Below are 18836 nucleotides of genomic sequence, written 5' to 3' on the forward strand. Positions count from 1 at the left end.
AATGAAAATTGCTGGAAAACTGCTGCAGGACGCACGCGTCGAATTTCCCAATATATTTGACGTGGAAAGGCCCAGAGAGAGGAGTTTTGTGGACGAGGCGAATTTGGTTTCAATCACGCCCACGGGCAGCAGGACTGTCCAGGACAGTGAAAAGGCAAAGGTAGCAAATCTCTCAGCTAATCCACCCCCAAGGATCACTTCCAGGAAGCACAAAAAGACATTCCCAGAGCAACATATGGTTAGCACAATTCCCTCAGCAGCTCGTGATGAATTTTTTTTTCTTCTAACTCTCAGATGCCGACGGCAAGGAGGATGATCCTGGGACACGTGATGAGCGGCATCTGCCACAAGATGAATCGCACTAAACGTCTCCCAGCTGATATCCTGGAGACTCCGCTAAATCGCTGCCTCAGCACACTGGACATCACGCTCCTGGGTGTTGGGCATATGATTGGAGCAGGGATCTACGTGCTAACAGGAGCAGTGGCGAAGGAAATAGCTGGTCCGGGGATAATAATCTCCTTCATCCTGGCGGGATTTGTCTCCCTCCTTGCGGCTCTCTGCTACGCTGAATTTGGGACGAGGGTACCCAAAGCTGGTAGTGCTTACATCTACTGCTACGTCTCAGTTGGTGAGAATTTCATCTAAATTTTATCAATAAAATTCGAATTCTTCTCAATAATTTTATCAAAATCTTGTCTATTAATTTATTCAAATCTTTCCATTAAAATTTATCAATATCTTCTCACTAATTTGTTCAAAATCTTCTCTTGAATTTTATTAAAATATTCTCAAGAAATTTATCAAAATCTTTTTAATTTTTTTATTCAAAATCTTCTCATTAATTTATTCAAACTCTTTCTATAAAAATTTATCAAAATCTTCTCACTAATTTTTTTTTAAATCTTCTCTTTATTCACTAAAATATTCTCAAGAATTTTATCAAAATCTTCTCTCCAATTTTATCAAAATCTTTTCAATAATTTTATCAAAATCTTCTCATTAATTCGTTCAAAATCTTCTCTTTAAATTTTATTAAAATCTTCTCACTAATTTTATAAAGACTTATTGACGATTTTTATTAAAATCTTCTCAATAATTCTATCTAAATCTTCTAGCCCTTCTAGCTATTTTTATCAAAATCTTCTCACTTATTTATTCATAATCTTCTCGTTCATTTTATTAAAATCTTTTCATTAATTTTATTCAAAATCTTTCCAAAAAAATTATCAAAATCTTCTCACTAATTTGTTCAAAATCTTCTCATCTATTTTATCAAAATCTTCTCTCCAATTTTATCAAAATCTTTTCAATAATTTTATCAAAGTCTTCTCTCATTAATTCGTTCAAAATCTTCACATAAAGATTAAAATTTTCTTATTTATTTTAATCAAAATTTTTTCACTAATTTAACAAAATCTGTTTAAAAATTTTATCAAAATCTGCTCATTTAACAATACCTTTTTACTAATTTTATCAAAATCTTCTCATGAATTTTATTCAAAATCTGTTCTTAAAAAAATCACTAATTTGTTCAAAATCTTTTCAATGATTTTATCAAAATCTTCTCACTTTCTGTTCAAAATCTTTTCATTTATTTTATCAAAATCTTAAGAATTTTAACAAAATTTTCCCACTGATTTATCAAAATCTTCTCTTTAATTTTATTAAAATATTCTCAAGAAATTAATCAACATTTTTTTACTTATATAAAAATCTTCTCTTTAATTTTATCAAAATCTTCTCATTATTTTAACTCAATTTCCTTTTTTTTCAGGCGAATTCTGGGCCTTTGTGATTGGTTGGAATATTCTTTTGGAACATCTGTTGGGTGCTGCATCGGTTGCACGTGCTTGGAGTGGATATGTTGACTCAATGCTCGATGGGGTTGTTTCCAACATCACCGTAAGCATCACGGGAGAGATGCACGAGCAACTTCTGGCCAAATATCCGGACATTCTTGCATTCCTCGTCTGCATCAGCTACGCCGTTGGCTTAGCTGCTGGTGCAAAGGCAACAGCCGTCATCAATGGCCTCCTGACTGTTGTTAATCTCCTCGTGATGGTGGTTGTTATTGCGCTGGGCTTCTGGTATGCTGACCTCCACAATTGGTCAGAAGCTGAAGGGGGATTCCTACCGTACGGGATGACGGGAGTTCTTGCAGGTGCTGCAACATGCTTCTATGCCTTTGTGGGTTTTGACAGCATCGCAACATCCGGTGAGGAAGCACGAAGTCCCGCAACATCAATTCCATTGGCTACAATTCTCTCCTTGAGCGCTGTTACCCTTGTCTACATCCTCGTGAGTGCTGCCCTCACACTCATGGTTCCCATAAGGAATATTCATCCAACTGCTGCTATTCCCGAAGCTTTTGGTGCTCTTGACTTGCCCTGGGCTAAGTATGCTATCTCACTGGGCGCTCTGTGTGGTATGACAACAACCCTGGTTGGTTCCCTGTTTGCTCTACCGCGGTGCATGTACGCCATGGCGTCTGATGGGCTCCTCTTCAATTGCTTTGGGAATGTTGATGCTAAAACTCAGGTGCCATTGTTGAATTTAGCAGTGGCTGGCTTCTTGAGCGCCCTTCTGGCTCTTCTGTTTGATCTGGAGAAGCTCGTGGAGTTTATGTCAATTGGAACACTTCTTGCGTATACAATCGTCAGCGCTAGTGTCATCATACTGCGCTATAGACCTCCTCATGTTGATCCTGGGAATGCTTTTGCCCCTGATACCCCTGATGATGATCGTTCTTCACAATCCAGCATTGATACGGCCTCTCCTACCAGTGATGTCATTGAATTAGCTCTTACAGGTAAGTTTACAAATTATTCTACTTTGTTTTTGGCATACAAAATGGCGGAATAACGGCGGATTAAAACCGTTAATCGGCCATTTTATTTTTAGGTCGCCTAAGGCCACAATTTCGTTGGTTGGAACCACTCTTGGGACGCTGTGAACCAGGAGCAGCTGCATCAGCTGGTGTGTTGCTCTTTGTGGTCTTCAGCGTGGCCGTTAGTCTCCAGCTGAAGGTTTCCTGGAAGGAGCTTGTTCATGGCACATGGTGGGCTCTTGGTCTCTATGGGTTCCTCATCTTCTGCCTCGTGGCTTGCGTTGTGGTGATTGCTGCGCATCATCAGAATGTTCGTTCGTTGGACTTCAAAGTTCCCCTCGTCCCATACATTCCAGCATTGAGTATCTTCTGCAACATTGAGCTAATGGTGCACCTGAGTCTCCTCACGTGGATTCGCTTCTTCATCTGGATCGCCATCGGTATGCTCGTGTACTTCCTCTATGGGATTCATCATAGCAAAGAGGCAGAGGACTGCGGGACATCCTATTCAATGTTAATGACTTCTGCAGAAGCCTGCAAAGGGCATTGGGGAGCTCTTCAGACGAAATCCTCATCATCAGCAAAGTCTCCAAAGGAAGACAAAGCGCCTATTATTGAGGAAGAGGAAGTTCCTGAGTAAATTCCTCCATTGAGATTCTCGTGCTCATCTTCTAGCACAAATTGAAGAAGACTAACAAAGCCCAAAAAAAAACAGAAAAAAAGTCTGGAACTTATCCTACATGGGCCAAGGGAGATAGAAAGTTTCCACCAGCCACATCCTGGAAGGAGATTAAAAGATCTTTCACCTTTCAGTATGATAAGGAAGCTCTCACTCTGACAACTTACAAATTATATATATACAAAAATATGTAAACTTTATAATCATAAAAAAATGAGTGTAGAAGCTCTATATAATACATATTACTGTTGAGATCCTTGAGATCATACATATAATTATCTATGTAATAACAAAGAAAATAAAATTATAAATGTTATATTTCATGCAATATTCTTCAGACATTTTCTTTTTTTTTAATCCCTGTAATCCCTCAATTTTCTCTTCATTCGTCCATTAAATAATATTCATACAGTAGTGTCCCGCAGTAGTTTTCTAATCGCTTTTGTTCGTAAACTTAATAAGGATTTTTACTTCAAATTCCATTTTAATTTTTTTTCTAAAAATTTTAAAGATCATAAAATTCGTTACTTTTTGGCGGTTTTGGATTTGAATTCAATTTTAACGACAAGTTTTGTGGTATCGGTGGAAAATTCATGGGCTAGTGCTGACCTCTTGCGGGATAAATAACAAAATATAGCAATGAAAGAAATTCAGTTGAAGAAAGTCCCTGATATTGCAATTAACCCAAATAAAATATTTGATAAAAAATGAAAAAAAGTGTTTTTGGAAATTCTTTTTTATCTTTTATTTGTGATCCTTGATAGTTTTGAAAACAGATTTTTGAAAGACGAATTTGTGAGTGAGTTTTTTATGGTCAAAGATTAGCAAAGTTTATTCAAGATTTTTTTATCTGTTATTTTTATTTAACATCTTAGAGAGCCCAAGAGTTTTTTTTATAATTACGAGACAAAATATTTTTTTATCTTATAAAATATTCTTTTGACGACTTTTACGATAAAAGTTCATAAAATAAACGTAAAAGATCTTTTACGCTGAATATGGCTCTTATTTATATCGGTCAAGCGGTTTTTGATTTATGCTTCCAAATCGCTTCGAATTTTACTTACTATTGTAGCGCCCGACTCACTATCCAGCGAATATTAACCTGCTCATAGAGTGAGTACCCTTAGATTGGCGGTAACTGTAACGATTGCCCCTCCCTCGGCAACGGCTTCTGCCTCTAGGTTACAAACCCTCAACTAGGCGAGAGAATATGAGAATCCACAAGAGAATGTAGGAGAGCACTGAGAGAGTAATTAGATGAGAGAATGGCAAAGAGTGCTGATTAGTGTAGAACGGCAAAGAGTGCTGATGTGTGTAGAGCTGTAGAGACAGTTAGTCGAAGCTCAGCCTTGTGCGGGAATGGCTGTGCGTGTAAAGTGCTCTATAGATTAGTTTGAGGACTACGAGGGTTAAGGTTACTAGAGGAGTTGACCAAAGCCCTGTGGCGCCCCCCTATTCAGGGCGCCTCACTATTGGGTTTTGTTATTTGCTTGATTTATCGTTAAGCAAAAGACTAAAACAGATAAAAACACATCTTTACGTGAATTTCAACTCTTATGGCGGAAGTAGTAAAAAAAAGTTGAATGTGTCCACCATTTTGAATTTAAAAATTTTCAAATGAAAATCTCAATATTTTATCTTTAAGAATAAGTAAATTAAATTATATTCCAATTTCTCAATTTCTTATCCTCTCCAAAAAAAAAATAAATAAATATTTCCAGCTAATAAATAATCTTTCAACGCACATTGAGTGAATAGTTTCACTTCTTGATATAGCAACAGGCTTAGGGCAGAAGATTACGCGACGTTACCTCAGTTTGTTATCAGTGAGCAGAAAGGAATTCTTTGATAATTTTAGTGCGCAAAAATAAACACAATGATTGCTGGAGGACACGGCGATCCCAATCCCAATACATCCTGGCTGGATTCCCGTGGGATGTGGCTGGTGTACATTCTCATTGTTCTTGGCTTCCATGTCATCCTCCTGGCCATTCCCTTCGTCACAATCCCCATGGCCTGGACAATCACAAATCTCCTCCACAATTTGGTAATTTATCCTGGGAGTGGAAGGATTGTTTCAAGAAGAAAATTAGTCTAAATGAATCTTTACTTCTTCATGCCCATAAAATAGGCTCATCTCTACTTCCTGCATTCAATTAAGGGGGCCCCATGGATGAGTACGGATCCAGACAGTTGCAGCCTCCTCACCCACTGGGAACAGATCAACAATGGGGAACAATTTACGGCCACAAGAAAATTCCTCACGGCTCTGCCCATTATCCTGTGAGTTGTTTCTATTTTTTTTTTGAATTTTGAAGCTCTTTTAACTTCCGGATTAGAAACAATTTTAAATCTGATTAGTCACTGAATTGTTCAAACTATAAAAAAAACATTTAATATTCCTTTTTTAATGTCTTTTAAAGCTCTTAAAATAGTAGTTTATTGCGTGAATTTTTTTTGTGACTTTAATTACTTAATGTTTCATTCACCTTTATCCACGCTTATGATCTGAGCTTAAAATTATTTAAAAAAAAAGAAAGAAACTTAAACGACATAGGGGAACCTGGGGTAAAATGGTGAATTTATTCTTGATCTTTTATTAAATTTTTATCAAAATTAAATTTTAATTAAAAATTATTATTTTATTTAATTAAAAAATTAAGTAAAGAAATATTAAAAACCAATAAAAAGTATTCAATTGTTAACAAAAAAAACGGTTAGTAAAACATAAAAGCTAAACCGATTTTGATAAATTTGTTTAAAATTTGCTAAATACCAACGTTAATGCAACAGGTGATCTGAAAAATTGAAGAATAAAAAAATAGTTATATCACAGATTGTTTAACCCGTTTAACCCTTTGAGGATCGATGTTACTAACCTCCAAATCTTTGACCCTAATTTTTTTCAAAAGAACATTTTTTCCAAGTTTTCTTTCAACGAATTTGAAGTAATTGAGCTACAAATTACACAGAATGTTCAATTTATCAGGAAATGTTAAAAAAAAAAATGCCGCGATGGCCAGTAAAATCTTCCAGGGTTAATTTTAACAAGTTTTTTTAGAAAGAAGAGAAGAATGTACCTCTTTAAAAACGATTAGTCTTTCTTAAGGCTCCAACAGATGGACGAGAAATTCCTCGTGCGGTGCGGCGCGGCGAGGTTTTCGTGGCCCATCGTCGCTTCGGATTGGCCGAAAAACGTTCTCACACGGTGCGGTGAGAGTGTGTGAGCCATCTCTCGCTTCTGATTGGCCGAAAACCTCGCCGCACCGCACCGCACGAGGAATTTCTCGTCCATCTGTTGGAGCCTTTAAGACTCAAAAATGGAACACGTGTCTTATTTTTAGTTAATATTTAAAAAATATTATAGAAAAAATTCTTTTGATTTTTTTTACGAAGTCTTCAAAAAATTTTGCTTGAAAGTTGATTTTTCACTTAATTTTCAACAAAAAATTAAGTTTGACTCATCAAGGTTAAAAATATTTATAAAAAGAATTTTATAAGCCGATAAAAAAATGGATAAAAAGTCAGCAGAATTTGATTAAAAATTGATTAAAATTTTGCAGATTCCTTTTAACCTGCATGTACACAAGGAACGACAATGATCACTTTGTGGCAAATTTCTTATCACTCGTCGTGGTACTTCTGCCGAAGATGCCCCAATTCCACGGAGTCCGCCTCTTTGGAATCAACAAGTACTGAAGACAGCTCTTGGCGTCATACCTAATTACTTAACATTTTTTTTTATTCTATCTTGCGAAGACTTTTGTTATCATCCTTTATTTATTCAACGAATGTATGGGGAAATTGTGCGCAAGATAAAAATTATTTAAAGAAAAACAAAACTTTCAGAAGGTTGTGCTCTAAAGGAAAAAAAGTAAAAAAAAAGAAACCCCGAAGAGATTATTCCGACAGAGAAAGAAAAATAATATAAAATACATAATTTCGTGATATTAGAGATTGTCTCTTGTTCTTCTTTTTTTTCGGGAAATTACAAAAGGATAGAGAATGTTTATGTAGATAGTCCATGAAACTTCCCACGGGATTCCTTTTGGAGTTTGGTAGAGAAAAGAAAAATGATGTATTTGATAAAAATTCGTTGTTTTATTAATAACATAGTTATATACATAGATATTTAACAAAAAACCCTTATAAAATACGCAATCATTTATAATAATTATATACCTATAGTATATAGTATTAATATCCCAAGAAAAGAAAGTTTTCTCAAGGAGTTCTTCATCTATCAATCACATTGTGGAGAGGAAAATTTATATACAAAAAAAATCCTCTCGCTAGAGATGAAATAATGGGTCGTATTCGGCGATCAAGAAATTCTTGAAATCATTAAAATTTCAAAGATTTTTTGATCGCTCAAAAGGACAAAATAATTTGCAAACTATACAGTGTAAATTTTGAAGCGATTGGTACTGCGCAGCAGAGGCTCCATTTCTGTAAATCTCAGAGAATTGCGGAAGCCATAGCACGTGTATAGAATGAATCCTGGAAAGAGAAATAATAAAGAAAGTTGTGACATAAAAATCATTAAAAAAAAAGGAAAAATGTGTTTTAATTTTCCCAAAACCTTCTTCAGCCATTGTTACATAACCTCACATTATTACTTTTCGTTTTCTTACGTTATAAATTGTTTTTTTTTTCTTTACGATTTCGTTAATTTATTGTTTGCTCAACATTTCTCTTTAATTTTTATAAAAATATTCCAAAGATTAATAGATGGAATTCCTATTGTTTCGCTAGAAAAATCTCCAAGCGGAATAAGGTTAGCCTTTTCGTAAACATTGACCAACCAATAAAAGGCAAAAATATTTTCATTTAAGTGCAGTCAAAATTTATTTAACACCATTAGGCAAATATAGGTGTTTATTAGTCAGTCTTAAAATCTCTTAAGAAAGGCTTAAGTTTTCTTAAGACTTCTTAAGTTATTAATCTTAAAAATGTCATGAATTTTATTAAGAAAAACTTAAGAAATTTTTTTTTCAAGCCATAAGACTTAAGAAAAACTTAAGATTTCTTAAGTCAGACTTAATCGAAATTCGTAAAAGTCATTGAAAAATATGCTTCCTTAAGAAAAACTAAAGATTTTTGAAGAACTCTTAAGCCACATTTAAGATTTATTAAATTTGACTGTGCTAAGTTTTCTTTAAAAAAAAAAACTTAAGATTCATTCTTAAAGAAATTTAAAAATAAATCTTAAGAAATCTAAATAAAACTTAAGAAATCTTAAGACTGTCTGACAAGTGAATTTCACCCAATGACGCTAAATTATGATGTTATACTATCCTGATTTTTCAAATCTAGGTTAAAAGTATAGCACCATTAATTATGTAACTATTTCTCAGAAAATTTTGGTTTTTTCCAATATTTATTCGGATTTCTAACCTAACATATTTTCGTTAAATTCAAGAAAATCAAAATTGGACTGAATTTAATGTGAATATGTTAGGTTAAAAATCCGAACAAATATTAGACAAACCAATACAAAATGTTCGTTAATTTACACACAAAGAATGAAGAGCAAGTATGTAGAAGTTCTTTACATCCTGCTGCTGAAATCTTTGGTCTTTTGAGCCGGAAATTACCAAGAATAAGCTTCTTAAGATTAAGAATATCAACTAATTAGTATTTCAAGGCCTTTACTTGTAAGTTAGTGAGTTAGTGAGTCTTTCTCAGGGAGACTAGCCGGAACATCGAGCACAACAGGGCTATCGGATGTTGCAGATCGTCGATTGAGGGATTCATTGCGAATAACACTGGGTCTTGTGTCAGGATGGATGGATTTAAGGACATCATTGAAGAGAATTTTCTGTTTGTGGAACGTATCGAAGGGTTTGGTAGGATTTGCAATGGATGGCGTCAAGACGGGCTCTTCCTCATCCACTGTGGGCGTTGCAGGTGCTTCTGGGGATTGTGGAACATTTTCTGGGGGTTTCGAACGGGGTCGTGGGAAAAGCAGTGGAGGTCCTCGACGAAGAATCTCTTCCAATTTCCCCTTAATCCTTGCAAACTTTTTCCCATTGTTGTTCTCATCAGCTTCCTCGGCTGATTCCTCTTCTGCTGGTGAATTCTGTGCATGTGGTGGCTCTGAGGATGGTCGTTGCCGCGGTGTTACCTTTCCAGGACTCATCGGCGGTGCTGATATAATCTTAGGTCGGGGAATATTGAGCTTTGGGCTTCGTTTTGTGGTTGCATTGTACAGGATTGGATCAAATATTGGCGGTTTTGGGATTGCTGAATCTTCCGAAGCCCTTTTGGGAGCTTCTGGAGATTTCTCAACGCTATCCCGTGGATCATAGTCAGCTGGTGGTATATCGGGCTCTTTTAGTGGTTGCCTCTGTTGGAGTTCACGCATGAGAAGTGCCCGCATGTCTGACTCGCTCTTTGATTGCTTCATCCTATTTGTCTCATCGTGATTTTTCCTTGGCAGTGTATTGACTGTGGCAGTGACCACATCACCCCCTGATCCCTCAACTTCCGCAATTGCCGTGGCCTCTGGCGTATCATCCACTTTATCAGTACATTCCTCGTCTTCCTCTTTGAGTGTGTCTTCGCAGTGAATCATCGCCACTGTAGACTTCTCAATGACTTCATCGTCCATCACGGAGTCCATTGAGTTCTTCCTATCTGCTGGTGGACTCGTGTCCTCTGTCTCAATCACCCCATCGAGGAAGGCAAGTACCCTGGCTTCCCTATCCTGCGGCGGAGATGGTGTTCGAGCTTCCTCAACAAAGTAAGACGTTCCATTTGGTTCCTTCTTCTCTGTGTGCGTATCTGAGAGCTCACTGACCAAATGTATCTCATCCAGGGATGAAGTTCTCTTATCCAATTCGGCATTTCCTTCAGTCTTTTGTATTTTCTCCTCAACTTTTGCCATCGTTGACGTCGATCCAGCCTCATCGACGTCGGATTCTTGATCTAAATCCTCAGATAGCTTCACTTTGGCCACTCTATCGTAATCATCGGGCATCTCTTCATTAGCCATCCGACCAATGTGGCCATTCTCCAGCTTATGTGGCTCCCCGAGGGATCCACTACATGATGCTGTAACACTAGTACTGTGTGGTTCCTTCTTCTCACTCTCCTGATCAACTTCCTCCTGACCATAGAGGTACGCAGAGGCTGTATAAATGGCAAGTCCTGGCCATGCGAGGGAGGAGAAAAAGTAACAAAACTCAAGCGCATGCAGTTAAGAGCCAGAAAAATTTATCAGGAATATCTGAGGAGCATTGAAGCATAATTTTTCTTGTACTACAAATGATCCTCAAAGCTTCCAGGATTGTTAGTTTAATGTTAGCATAAAAGCATTAAAACCCCAAAGAAATAAATTTGTATGAGAAACTCACCAATAACTAGCCATATGCTGAAGAAGATCCACGTGTAGGTGTCCAGCATTAGCATCAGGTAGATATTGATGAAAATACTGATGCCAGGAAGCAGTGGAACCAGGGGAACCTTGAAAGGTGCCTCTGAGGCGTCTCTTGGTTGCACCGCCATGGAAATCAGGGTGATTAAGATAGCGCAGCAGATGATACTCCAAACAACAATCGCCCACACTTCTCCTCCTGCTAAATCCTTCTTGGAATGCACAATCAGGAGGCAAAGGACGAGTGAAAAAATCGTATAGAGAAAGATCATTCCACCCACGATACGTGAAGAAAGCTTCGTTGGATGCTTGAGCACGCGACAGTTGAAGATTTGAAGTAAAGTTGCGGTAAAGGATGAATTTTTCTTCATCTTAATGGATGAACTGGACTCTGTTGCTTCAATGTAGGTCTCCTCGCGATTTGTAAAGCGAAGGATTGTAATGGAAATGGCGACAACAGTGTACGCCAGGAGTGTTCCAATTGACAACATACTAACAAGCTGCTTGAGATCCAGCGAAGCAGCCACAAGACCTGTTAGCAATCCTGCACACATTGTTCCCACAACAGGAGTCTTGAAGTGCGTATGTACCTGCCCTAGGAAGCGGAAGACAAGCCCATCCTGTGACATGGCGTAGATTATTCGCGGAAGTGGAAACATGGCACCAAATAGGCTGTAAAAGATTTTTAGAAAAAAAAATCATTTTTTGCTTATTCCGCGCTTTAGCAGACATTTCCTTCCTCAAGCACGCCTTATACGCGGTCTTATCTCTCTCTTATCATTTTAATGACGCACACTGAGATTCCAGATGAATCTCTGATGCTGCTTGTAAAATTGACTACCTACTTTGTGTTGAAATAAGCTGATGAGCAATTTCAAGGCCCAGAAATTCTGTAATTTACTGCTACGAACAAATAGTTAGATAGGATTTTTTGGTCAAGAGAATTTCCAGTAAAATGTTCAATAAATTCAAGATAGCATGCAACGTCAAATTTTGAACAAAGAATTCATTTTTCTAATTAGGTATGTATAATTTATATATTTTTTTAAAATTAGTTAAGTTAGTACTATTAGAACATTTAAAGATTTTTTTGTAGTAAAAAGTCTTATTTTCGTCATAAAGTGTCTCATTCTTGAATAATTCTCTTAAGAAGCTCAAGAAAGCCCCAGAAAGCCATATTGCTGTTCTTTAGAACTTTCTTTCATTTATTTATTCTTTTTTTCTGTAAAGTAGAAATATTCTCTTTTTATTCATTTAAGAAGTTAAATCATTCTAGCTTTTTGATTGAAAGAAAAAAAACGGTTTTTCCACCAGAGGGCTTAATTCTAAAGCAGAGCCATCTAGTGTCTGAAATAGTTCTTTAATAATCGTTAAATTCTCAACAGAAACTTATATGCTTTAATTTCCCGGAATGCGCGATAGAAGATACAACGAGCGTGACTTCATAGCAACCTCCCATAGAGACGCAATGCTCGTTACATACGTAATGAGATTTGGCAGTGGCAAAAGATCACGATCGTGACTAGTTTTAATCCACACGGGTCAGAGAGATCAAATTTAAATTTAAGCGAGTGCTTGGGAGACAAACAAATTGAAAGGAAAAAAATAACAAATATTTCTCTCACCTCGTAATTAGTCCAACAATACCACCAATAGCCACGATCCACTTTGCTGCTGACCACCCGATTTGTTCAAAGGCATATGGTAGGGGTGCATTGACATCCTGTAGGTAGTATGGCCACATGAGGGTGAGAACTGTGGAGATTCCAAAGTAGGACAGGAAGATTATGATGAGAGAGAAGAGTATGGCACGTGGGATGGCCCTCTGGGGACTCTTAACTTCCTCCCCCGTTGTTGCGATGCAGTCGAACCCCACGAAGCCAAAGAAGCACGTTGCGGCACCTTTTAGCATCCCCTCAATGCCAAAAGGAAAGAAACCCCCTTCGCCGATGTTCAGCCCCTCCGTGATGGTGGTATTCAATGTGGAAGGATCCACCTGCCAATTGGCAATGTCAGCCTTAAAAGCTCCAGCAATTGTTACAAAGAGCACAATTGCTATATTCGTTAATGTGAATATATTATTCATCACTGCGGACTTTTTCAATCCAAATGCCAGAGCAACTGAAGAGAGAAACGATTTCATTAAAAATTAATAATTTTCTCTGAAAGGGCAAAAGAAGAAAAAATGTTTAACCTGCAAGAAGGATGGGCAGAGCAAAGGCAAAGAAGTCAAAGTAAGGTGAAAGAAAGGATGCATTAATGGGCGCGATGTTTCTAAAGGTATTCTTGAGGATATCCCCAATTAGTGTGTCCAAGTACAGAGACAAGCCCCTTGAAATACTAGCAGATCCAATGATATACTGCAGGATGAGATTCCATCCTGTGATGAAGGCTACAAATTCCCCAATGCAGACGTAGCTGTAGATGTAGGCTGATCCAGCTTTTGGAACTCTAGCTCCGAATTCCGCATAGCAGAGTCCTGCCGAAGGAAAAATTATTTGTTAAATAAAGTTATTCACGGAGGAAGGGATACAGGACAGCCTTACCGGCGAGAAAGGATGCAACAGCAGCAATGAGGAAGGAAAGGATCACAGCTGGACCAGCTTGATCACGACTAACATGACCAGCCAATACGTAGACACCCACTCCGAGGGTAGCTCCCACACCGAGGGCTGTGAGATCGAATGTATTCAGCACCCTGCCGAGTCTTGTTTCCCCATCAGCACCCCCTGGCTGGGTCCTACTAGGAAGATTCTTCCTACGTGTGAGAATACGCCACCACGGCATAGACATTTTGACGTGCTTCACCTACTCTCTCCGTCAATTCTAATGATTCTGGGAAGAAAATTTATTTGTTAAATGTTTTTATTTATTTCTTAAAAGTAGGATAAGAATTTTTGTTTTTTTTCTTTTAGGATTTTTTCTTAACCACATGATCCTTAAAAAAATATGACTTAAAGTTTGATAAAAAATATTTTTGTATAATTATCTCTTATTTTTTTTTAAATTATTAAATAACTTTATGTTTAATTTATTTTTTTTTCTTTTATTCTGCAATAAAATTAGTCAATTAAAACTTACAAAAAGTCGTTAGAAATCTTAGAGAAAAAGTAGGTACCCAGCTAACACATAATAACTTTGACTTTACTTACTATTTATTAACGTTATAATAACGTTATATTATCGTAAAAAATGGTCAGAATTTCGTCATTAGCTTACTAAATTCTAACGTCAGAATAACGTTATTATTTGGTAAGTAAAGTCAGTAAAAATTGAGGCATTTTTAGTCATTTTGCAGAAATCAAAGTTTTAGTAATTAAAACATTACAAATCTATTTGTAGATGATCAAAAAGCTATTAAAAGACGTTTTTGCTTTATTTACTTCATTTTTTTTGCATAAATTCAATTTTTTTGTGTAAACGTTGGAATATCGTCAGAAATAAGTCATTAAAGGTCAGTAAGATGAATAATCAATCATTTTTTCTATCATCAAAAACTAATTAAAATGGCATATAAATGCATTAAAATGATTGTTTGAAAGAGAGCAAATAGTTTTAGAAGCTTTTTTGAGCAGAAGAATCTCATTTATTATATAAAAATATACTTTCAATTTCTTCCTTGAGAACGTCAGTATACCGTAAGAAAGCACAAAATTTCTGACCCTCCATCAACTTTGGCCAAAATTCCTGCCGAAATCTCAACGTCAGAATACCGTAAGTATACTTACCCTCCACCAACCTTTGGTGTTGAGGAAGAGACAGAAAGAGAAAGACTGCGTGGGATATTTCTTTTTTGTATTTCTGCACTCTTCTTTTGACCTTTGACAGGCGTTTGTTTTGGTTTAGGTTTTTCACGACTTTCTCGAATAAATCAATAAAAATGAGCAAAATGATCAATGAAATCGTTAAAGGAGATCATAATGAGGGTGCGCCAGGTCTTGTTCATTAAGAAATTCGTCATTTATTGCCGCAATTTGAGTATTTCGCGCATGTCATATAACTATAGGGAAGAATGCTTATGCGGGTGACCAAGATTGTGCGTAGGTGTCTTGGAAGACCTTTTCAGAAATTCCCTAAGAAGAAACGAGCGTTCAAAAAGGGACATCCGAACGTAAGGAAATCCGCATAGAATTTCTTAAGATTCAAATGTAAACCTATCGCGTGCACAAAATTAAGAATAATTAATCTGTCTTCTTTTCAATAAAAAAGATCATAAATTATTTTTTCTATTAGATACATAAGATCATTTGATAGAAATGATTTTCATCAATTTTTTGCAATATTTTCCTACAATTTATTTCAATTTTTTTTTCTAGAATAAGAGAAAAAATACATTAACGTATATATAATATGTATTGCATAAACTTTAATTGCCAAATCTCACATTTTCTTTTCAAAATAAATATTTAAGGTCCTTAAAAACCCTAAATTATTCCCAGGTAGGCAATTTAATTGCTCTTGCTTTGCAGTTTACAAGGGTTGCTCTCATTATCTCTTAAATGTTTATTGCAGGCTTGCAGGTCATAATCCGTATAAGACAAAATGTATTATGCTTAGGTTTCATTTTGGGTACCCACTTTTAAAGAAATACTTATGAGAAAATGGGTTCAGGTTAAACCTTGTTTCCCTTGAAGATTAAGTAATATTTAATTTGATCGCATTTAATATGTTTTTGTTTTACATAAAATAATTTATTGATGCAAACTTTGCTTTTTGATTTAATTCGATGATATACGAAATCTATTCAAAAATATAATAAAGTTTATTATGAAAGGTCTCTTTTTCCTCTACATTATATATCATTTATCTGTTCATTTTAACGTTTCGGTCAATTACGATATATGTTACAAAAATTTTCAAGCTACGAGATATGGCGTAGATTTATGTGTCCGGGAGTATCAATAATTTTTATCGCGAAATTCAGGATATTTAATTGCTTTTGAATCAAGCCGGGTTAGCATTTTAAGCAATAGGAAGGATGTCCAAGACATTTTAAATAAGCAGTAAAGACAAAGTCTATTTTCCATCATCAGAAATATTTCAAAAACTTTTATAAAAAATAATTAATTTTTAATGAAAGGTCCATTTTAGGTTCTTTTTGACTTATTTGCGACGGTAAAGTATTTCGGCATATAAATTTGAGATATAGGAAATTTCGAAAAAAAATTATAAATATTCCTTCCCATATTAATAAATATGGTATATTGGTAGGGAAATAGAGCAGACACCATTATCCTATGCTACCATGTATGCTAGAGAGAGAAATATGTTTGGGAAATTTTTTTTGGGATGCCATGTCAAAAATTTCCCCTTTTGGTCTCAAATTTTAAAGGTCAGTAGAACGTAAGAAAAAGGTCAGAAATTTCTTCCAATAACGTTATTCTGACGGTGTACTGACTTTCAACGTGGGTCTTTTTTATTCCCCATTATCACGTAAAATGACTTATTTTTGACGAATAATCAACGTTATTCTAACGATCATTTTCGGCACATTAGACCTTATAATGACCTTTTGTGCCGGCTGGGTAATCAGATTCCTAGATCAGATTAAAAAACAAACATAATTAATCATCTTTTTCTATACATTTTTGTTTTGTAACAAACTTTGTTGCAAAATGTTCAACTAAATATATGTGGAAAACTAAATAAAATTATCATTAATCGACTCTAATTGGAAACATTGACGAGCAAGTAACTGATTATACAAAAAAAATGCATCGTAAAGATCTGCTAGTTAAGTTCTGAGGAGATTTAGTAAAATTCCAGCGGAATTTATCTGTAGAATTTCTTTGAAAAAATTGCGAATTAAAATTTAAAAAAAAAATACAATAATTTGTAAATAAAATATAAATCATATTTTTACAATATTGCTTCGTATTCTGCGACCGAGAAACCCTTGAAATCGTTGAAATTTCAGAACAAAGTAAAACGATATGAAAGTTTTCTTGGTCATTGGAGTAGGACCGATTATTGCAGTCTTTTCAATTTTTGGAATGTTAGAACAATTCTATTCTGCGACCAAGAAATCTTTAAAATTTCAAGAATTTGTTCTGAAATTTCAAAGTGGTCGCTAAGCAGGACCGATTATCACATTTTCTTCATCAGACTAATCTAATTGGTTTTCTTTATATTCTTAACACTTTCGGGATCAACAAATTTTAGCAGTTTCTTGACTGACAAGACTTCTTCTTGATTCTCCTAAATAACTCTTTAAGAAATATTTAGAATATTTAGGAAAGTTAATTAATTTTAATCCCTAAGAGCCACTACTAGACACCTTAAGGCATCCCACTGGCTAGTTCTTTCAAACTGCTAGAATTTACCGGTTTTTAACGTTTCGAGGCGTTCAGTGATTACCAGACGATTAAAATTACTAAACTTTCTCAAATATTCTGAAAAACTTCCTCAAAGAATTATCTAGCAGAATCAACAAGAATTTTTTATTTTAAAACTCCTTTCTCTCTCTTCACATTTTCTATTATTTTCGTTTCCATGTTTTCTTTAAAAAAAATCACAGAAGGTCCAACTTGGACCATCTCTCCCTAAATACCAAAAATCTATTTGTTACAACGAATTTTTTCAGGAAATAAATTTTGCTTTAAAAAATCGGCACACGAAAGCAATTTTCCCTTTGATTTCTCCGCGCTAATTTTCTGATTTATTTTCGCATCATTTATTAAACAATGTGTGATATAAAATGATCACAGAGGGAAGAAAAAATTGCTTATTATCGACAAAAAGTAATTCACTGTACATTTATTGATTACACCACCATATTTCGTCCAAAGAGACATTACCGATAAGAATTCCCCACGAGAGGAAAAATCGCTCTTGAGAAACATGTGATCATGCGGCGATGAGTAATGCTATGTGGAAAGTCTTTCACGTTGGTATGACCATCACTGTGACTCACCTAGAGAGGGATCCTCTGTGTATGATGCGATTGAGGTATCTTTTGCGTCAATTTTGATGGTAATTCAGAGCCTGCGGGGGAGCTTTGCACAATATTATGCTTTTTATGAAGAAAAAAAAATCACTTGGCGGTTTTAGTCTGTTGGTGGCTCACACTGAAACCCTCCTCAAAATGTTCTCGCGTTCAGCCTCACACAATGGCAAATTAATTGTAATCTCCCGTGATTATTTACCAGCAATATGTGGTGATAAACAAAACCAAGTGTTTTCTATAGTACCACAGCGATAAGATACGCGGCAGCTCCAATTTCGTAGGCATTTTTTCTTCACTTGGCGCACTTGATATAGTTGGGCTCTCGCTCCCTGTACTATGTACTTGTATGATGTCCCTCCCTCGAACACCAAATTCCTTCTGATGAGTAGTATATGAGTCTCCTCCACAGAACACGGCCAATTCGCGAGCACCACTCTTTTTTTTGCAGATTCTGCGCTGCGATAGTATCCCGCGAAAAAAAACACAATTGTGCACTTAAGGCGCCAAAAAATGAAAATCCTATATATAGAGCACCTTTGCTTGTCCAAAGAGTTTCTCTACTTTTTTTAAGAATGAAATTTAGTACAAAGAAAAAACTTCCCACCAGTCCACTGCCTGGTGACCACTGCAGTGGTGGAAAAATTCTCCAAGTATCTTGAAGATGCGACGAGATTCCCGGAGAGCGACTGACTGACTGCCTCTGTTTGCCCACCAAAGCCTACATCTCCAACTTTATAACATCACCCAGCATGCCTTCCCTGATACCACGAAACACTCGTGTCCCCTGCCATTGGCTCATTCAAGTACTTTTTCGTTACAAATTCGCGCGATATAGGCAAGCTTGGAAAGAGATAGGAGCACAGATGGAGCAAAAAAAAGTGGTGCTTCATGATTAAAAAAAAAATGCCTGAGAGACCCCCTTATCATACCCCATAATGATTTGTTTATTGTCCCGCCATCTCGTGGGGATTTCAAGTGGGATGAGTTATTCATCAGTTAA

The 18836-nt window shown here is 36.1% G+C and overlaps 3 protein-coding genes across 4 annotated transcripts; 2 read left to right on the forward strand and 1 right to left on the reverse strand.

Annotated features, from left to right (window-relative positions):
• Nucleotides 1-70: 70 nt before the first annotated feature.
• LOC129795856 (cationic amino acid transporter 4) lies at nt 71-3827 on the forward strand. The gene is made up of 4 exons (XM_055837370.1): nt 71-160; nt 295-631; nt 1778-2812; nt 2905-3827. Exons 2-4 carry the CDS (start codon nt 295-297, stop codon nt 3468-3470), a joined length of 1938 nt encoding a protein of 645 aa, XP_055693345.1. The 5' UTR covers nt 71-160; the 3' UTR covers nt 3471-3827.
• A 1464-nt stretch (nt 3828-5291) lies between these two features.
• On the forward strand, nt 5292-7467 carry LOC129795909 (ORM1-like protein). Its single transcript, XM_055837458.1, has 3 exons — nt 5292-5559; nt 5644-5795; nt 7076-7467. Exons 1-3 carry the CDS (start codon nt 5389-5391, stop codon nt 7209-7211), a joined length of 459 nt encoding a protein of 152 aa, XP_055693433.1. The 5' UTR covers nt 5292-5388; the 3' UTR covers nt 7212-7467.
• Nucleotides 7468-7586: 119 nt separating this feature from the next.
• On the reverse strand, nt 7587-18608 carry LOC129795841 (high affinity cationic amino acid transporter 1-like). 2 transcript variants are annotated; one of them, XM_055837351.1, is made up of 6 exons: nt 17804-18608; nt 13437-13725; nt 13085-13369; nt 12516-13011; nt 10871-11562; nt 7587-8012 (listed from the first exon to the last, which is right to left on the reverse strand). In XM_055837351.1, the coding sequence occupies exons 2-6, from the start codon at nt 13681-13683 to the stop codon at nt 7909-7911; spliced, it is 1824 nt and encodes a 607-aa protein (XP_055693326.1). In that variant the 5' UTR covers nt 13684-13725; nt 17804-18608; the 3' UTR covers nt 7587-7908. The 2 variants fall into 2 exon arrangements, with proteins under 2 accessions (XP_055693326.1, XP_055693325.1); XM_055837350.1 differs by lacking the exon at nt 7587-8012 and adding an exon at nt 9168-10664 and having other exon boundaries at nt 17804-18542.
• Between the last annotated feature and the right edge of the window lie 228 nt (nt 18609-18836).

This window comes from Lutzomyia longipalpis, chromosome 4, assembly GCF_024334085.1.
Source record: "Lutzomyia longipalpis isolate SR_M1_2022 chromosome 4, ASM2433408v1".
In the NCBI taxonomy this organism is placed as follows: Eukaryota; Metazoa; Arthropoda; class Insecta; order Diptera; family Psychodidae; genus Lutzomyia; species Lutzomyia longipalpis.

Coding starts and splice junctions, on each gene's coding strand:
- LOC129795856 (XM_055837370.1), top strand. CDS start 295: ATGCCGACGGCAAGGAGGATGATCCTGGGACACGTGATGAGCGGCATC. Junction 632..1,777: donor CTACTGCTACGTCTCAGTTG/GTGAGAATTTCA, acceptor CTTTTTTTTCAG/GCGAATTCTGGGCCTTTGTG. Junction 2,813..2,904: donor CATTGAATTAGCTCTTACAG/GTAAGTTTACAA, acceptor TTTTATTTTTAG/GTCGCCTAAGGCCACAATTT.
- LOC129795909 (XM_055837458.1), top strand. CDS start 5,389: ATGATTGCTGGAGGACACGGCGATCCCAATCCCAATACATCCTGGCTG. Junction 5,560..5,643: donor CAAATCTCCTCCACAATTTG/GTAATTTATCCT, acceptor CCCATAAAATAG/GCTCATCTCTACTTCCTGCA. Junction 5,796..7,075: donor ACGGCTCTGCCCATTATCCT/GTGAGTTGTTTC, acceptor AAAATTTTGCAG/ATTCCTTTTAACCTGCATGT.
- LOC129795841 (XM_055837350.1), bottom strand. CDS start 13,683: ATGTCTATGCCGTGGTGGCGTATTCTCACACGTAGGAAGAATCTTCCT. Junction 13,012..13,084: donor TCTGCCCATCCTTCTTGCAG/GTTAAACATTTT, acceptor TTCTCTCTTCAG/TTGCTCTGGCATTTGGATTG. Junction 11,563..12,515: donor ATTGTTGGACTAATTACGAG/GTGAGAGAAATA, acceptor AATCTTTTACAG/CCTATTTGGTGCCATGTTTC.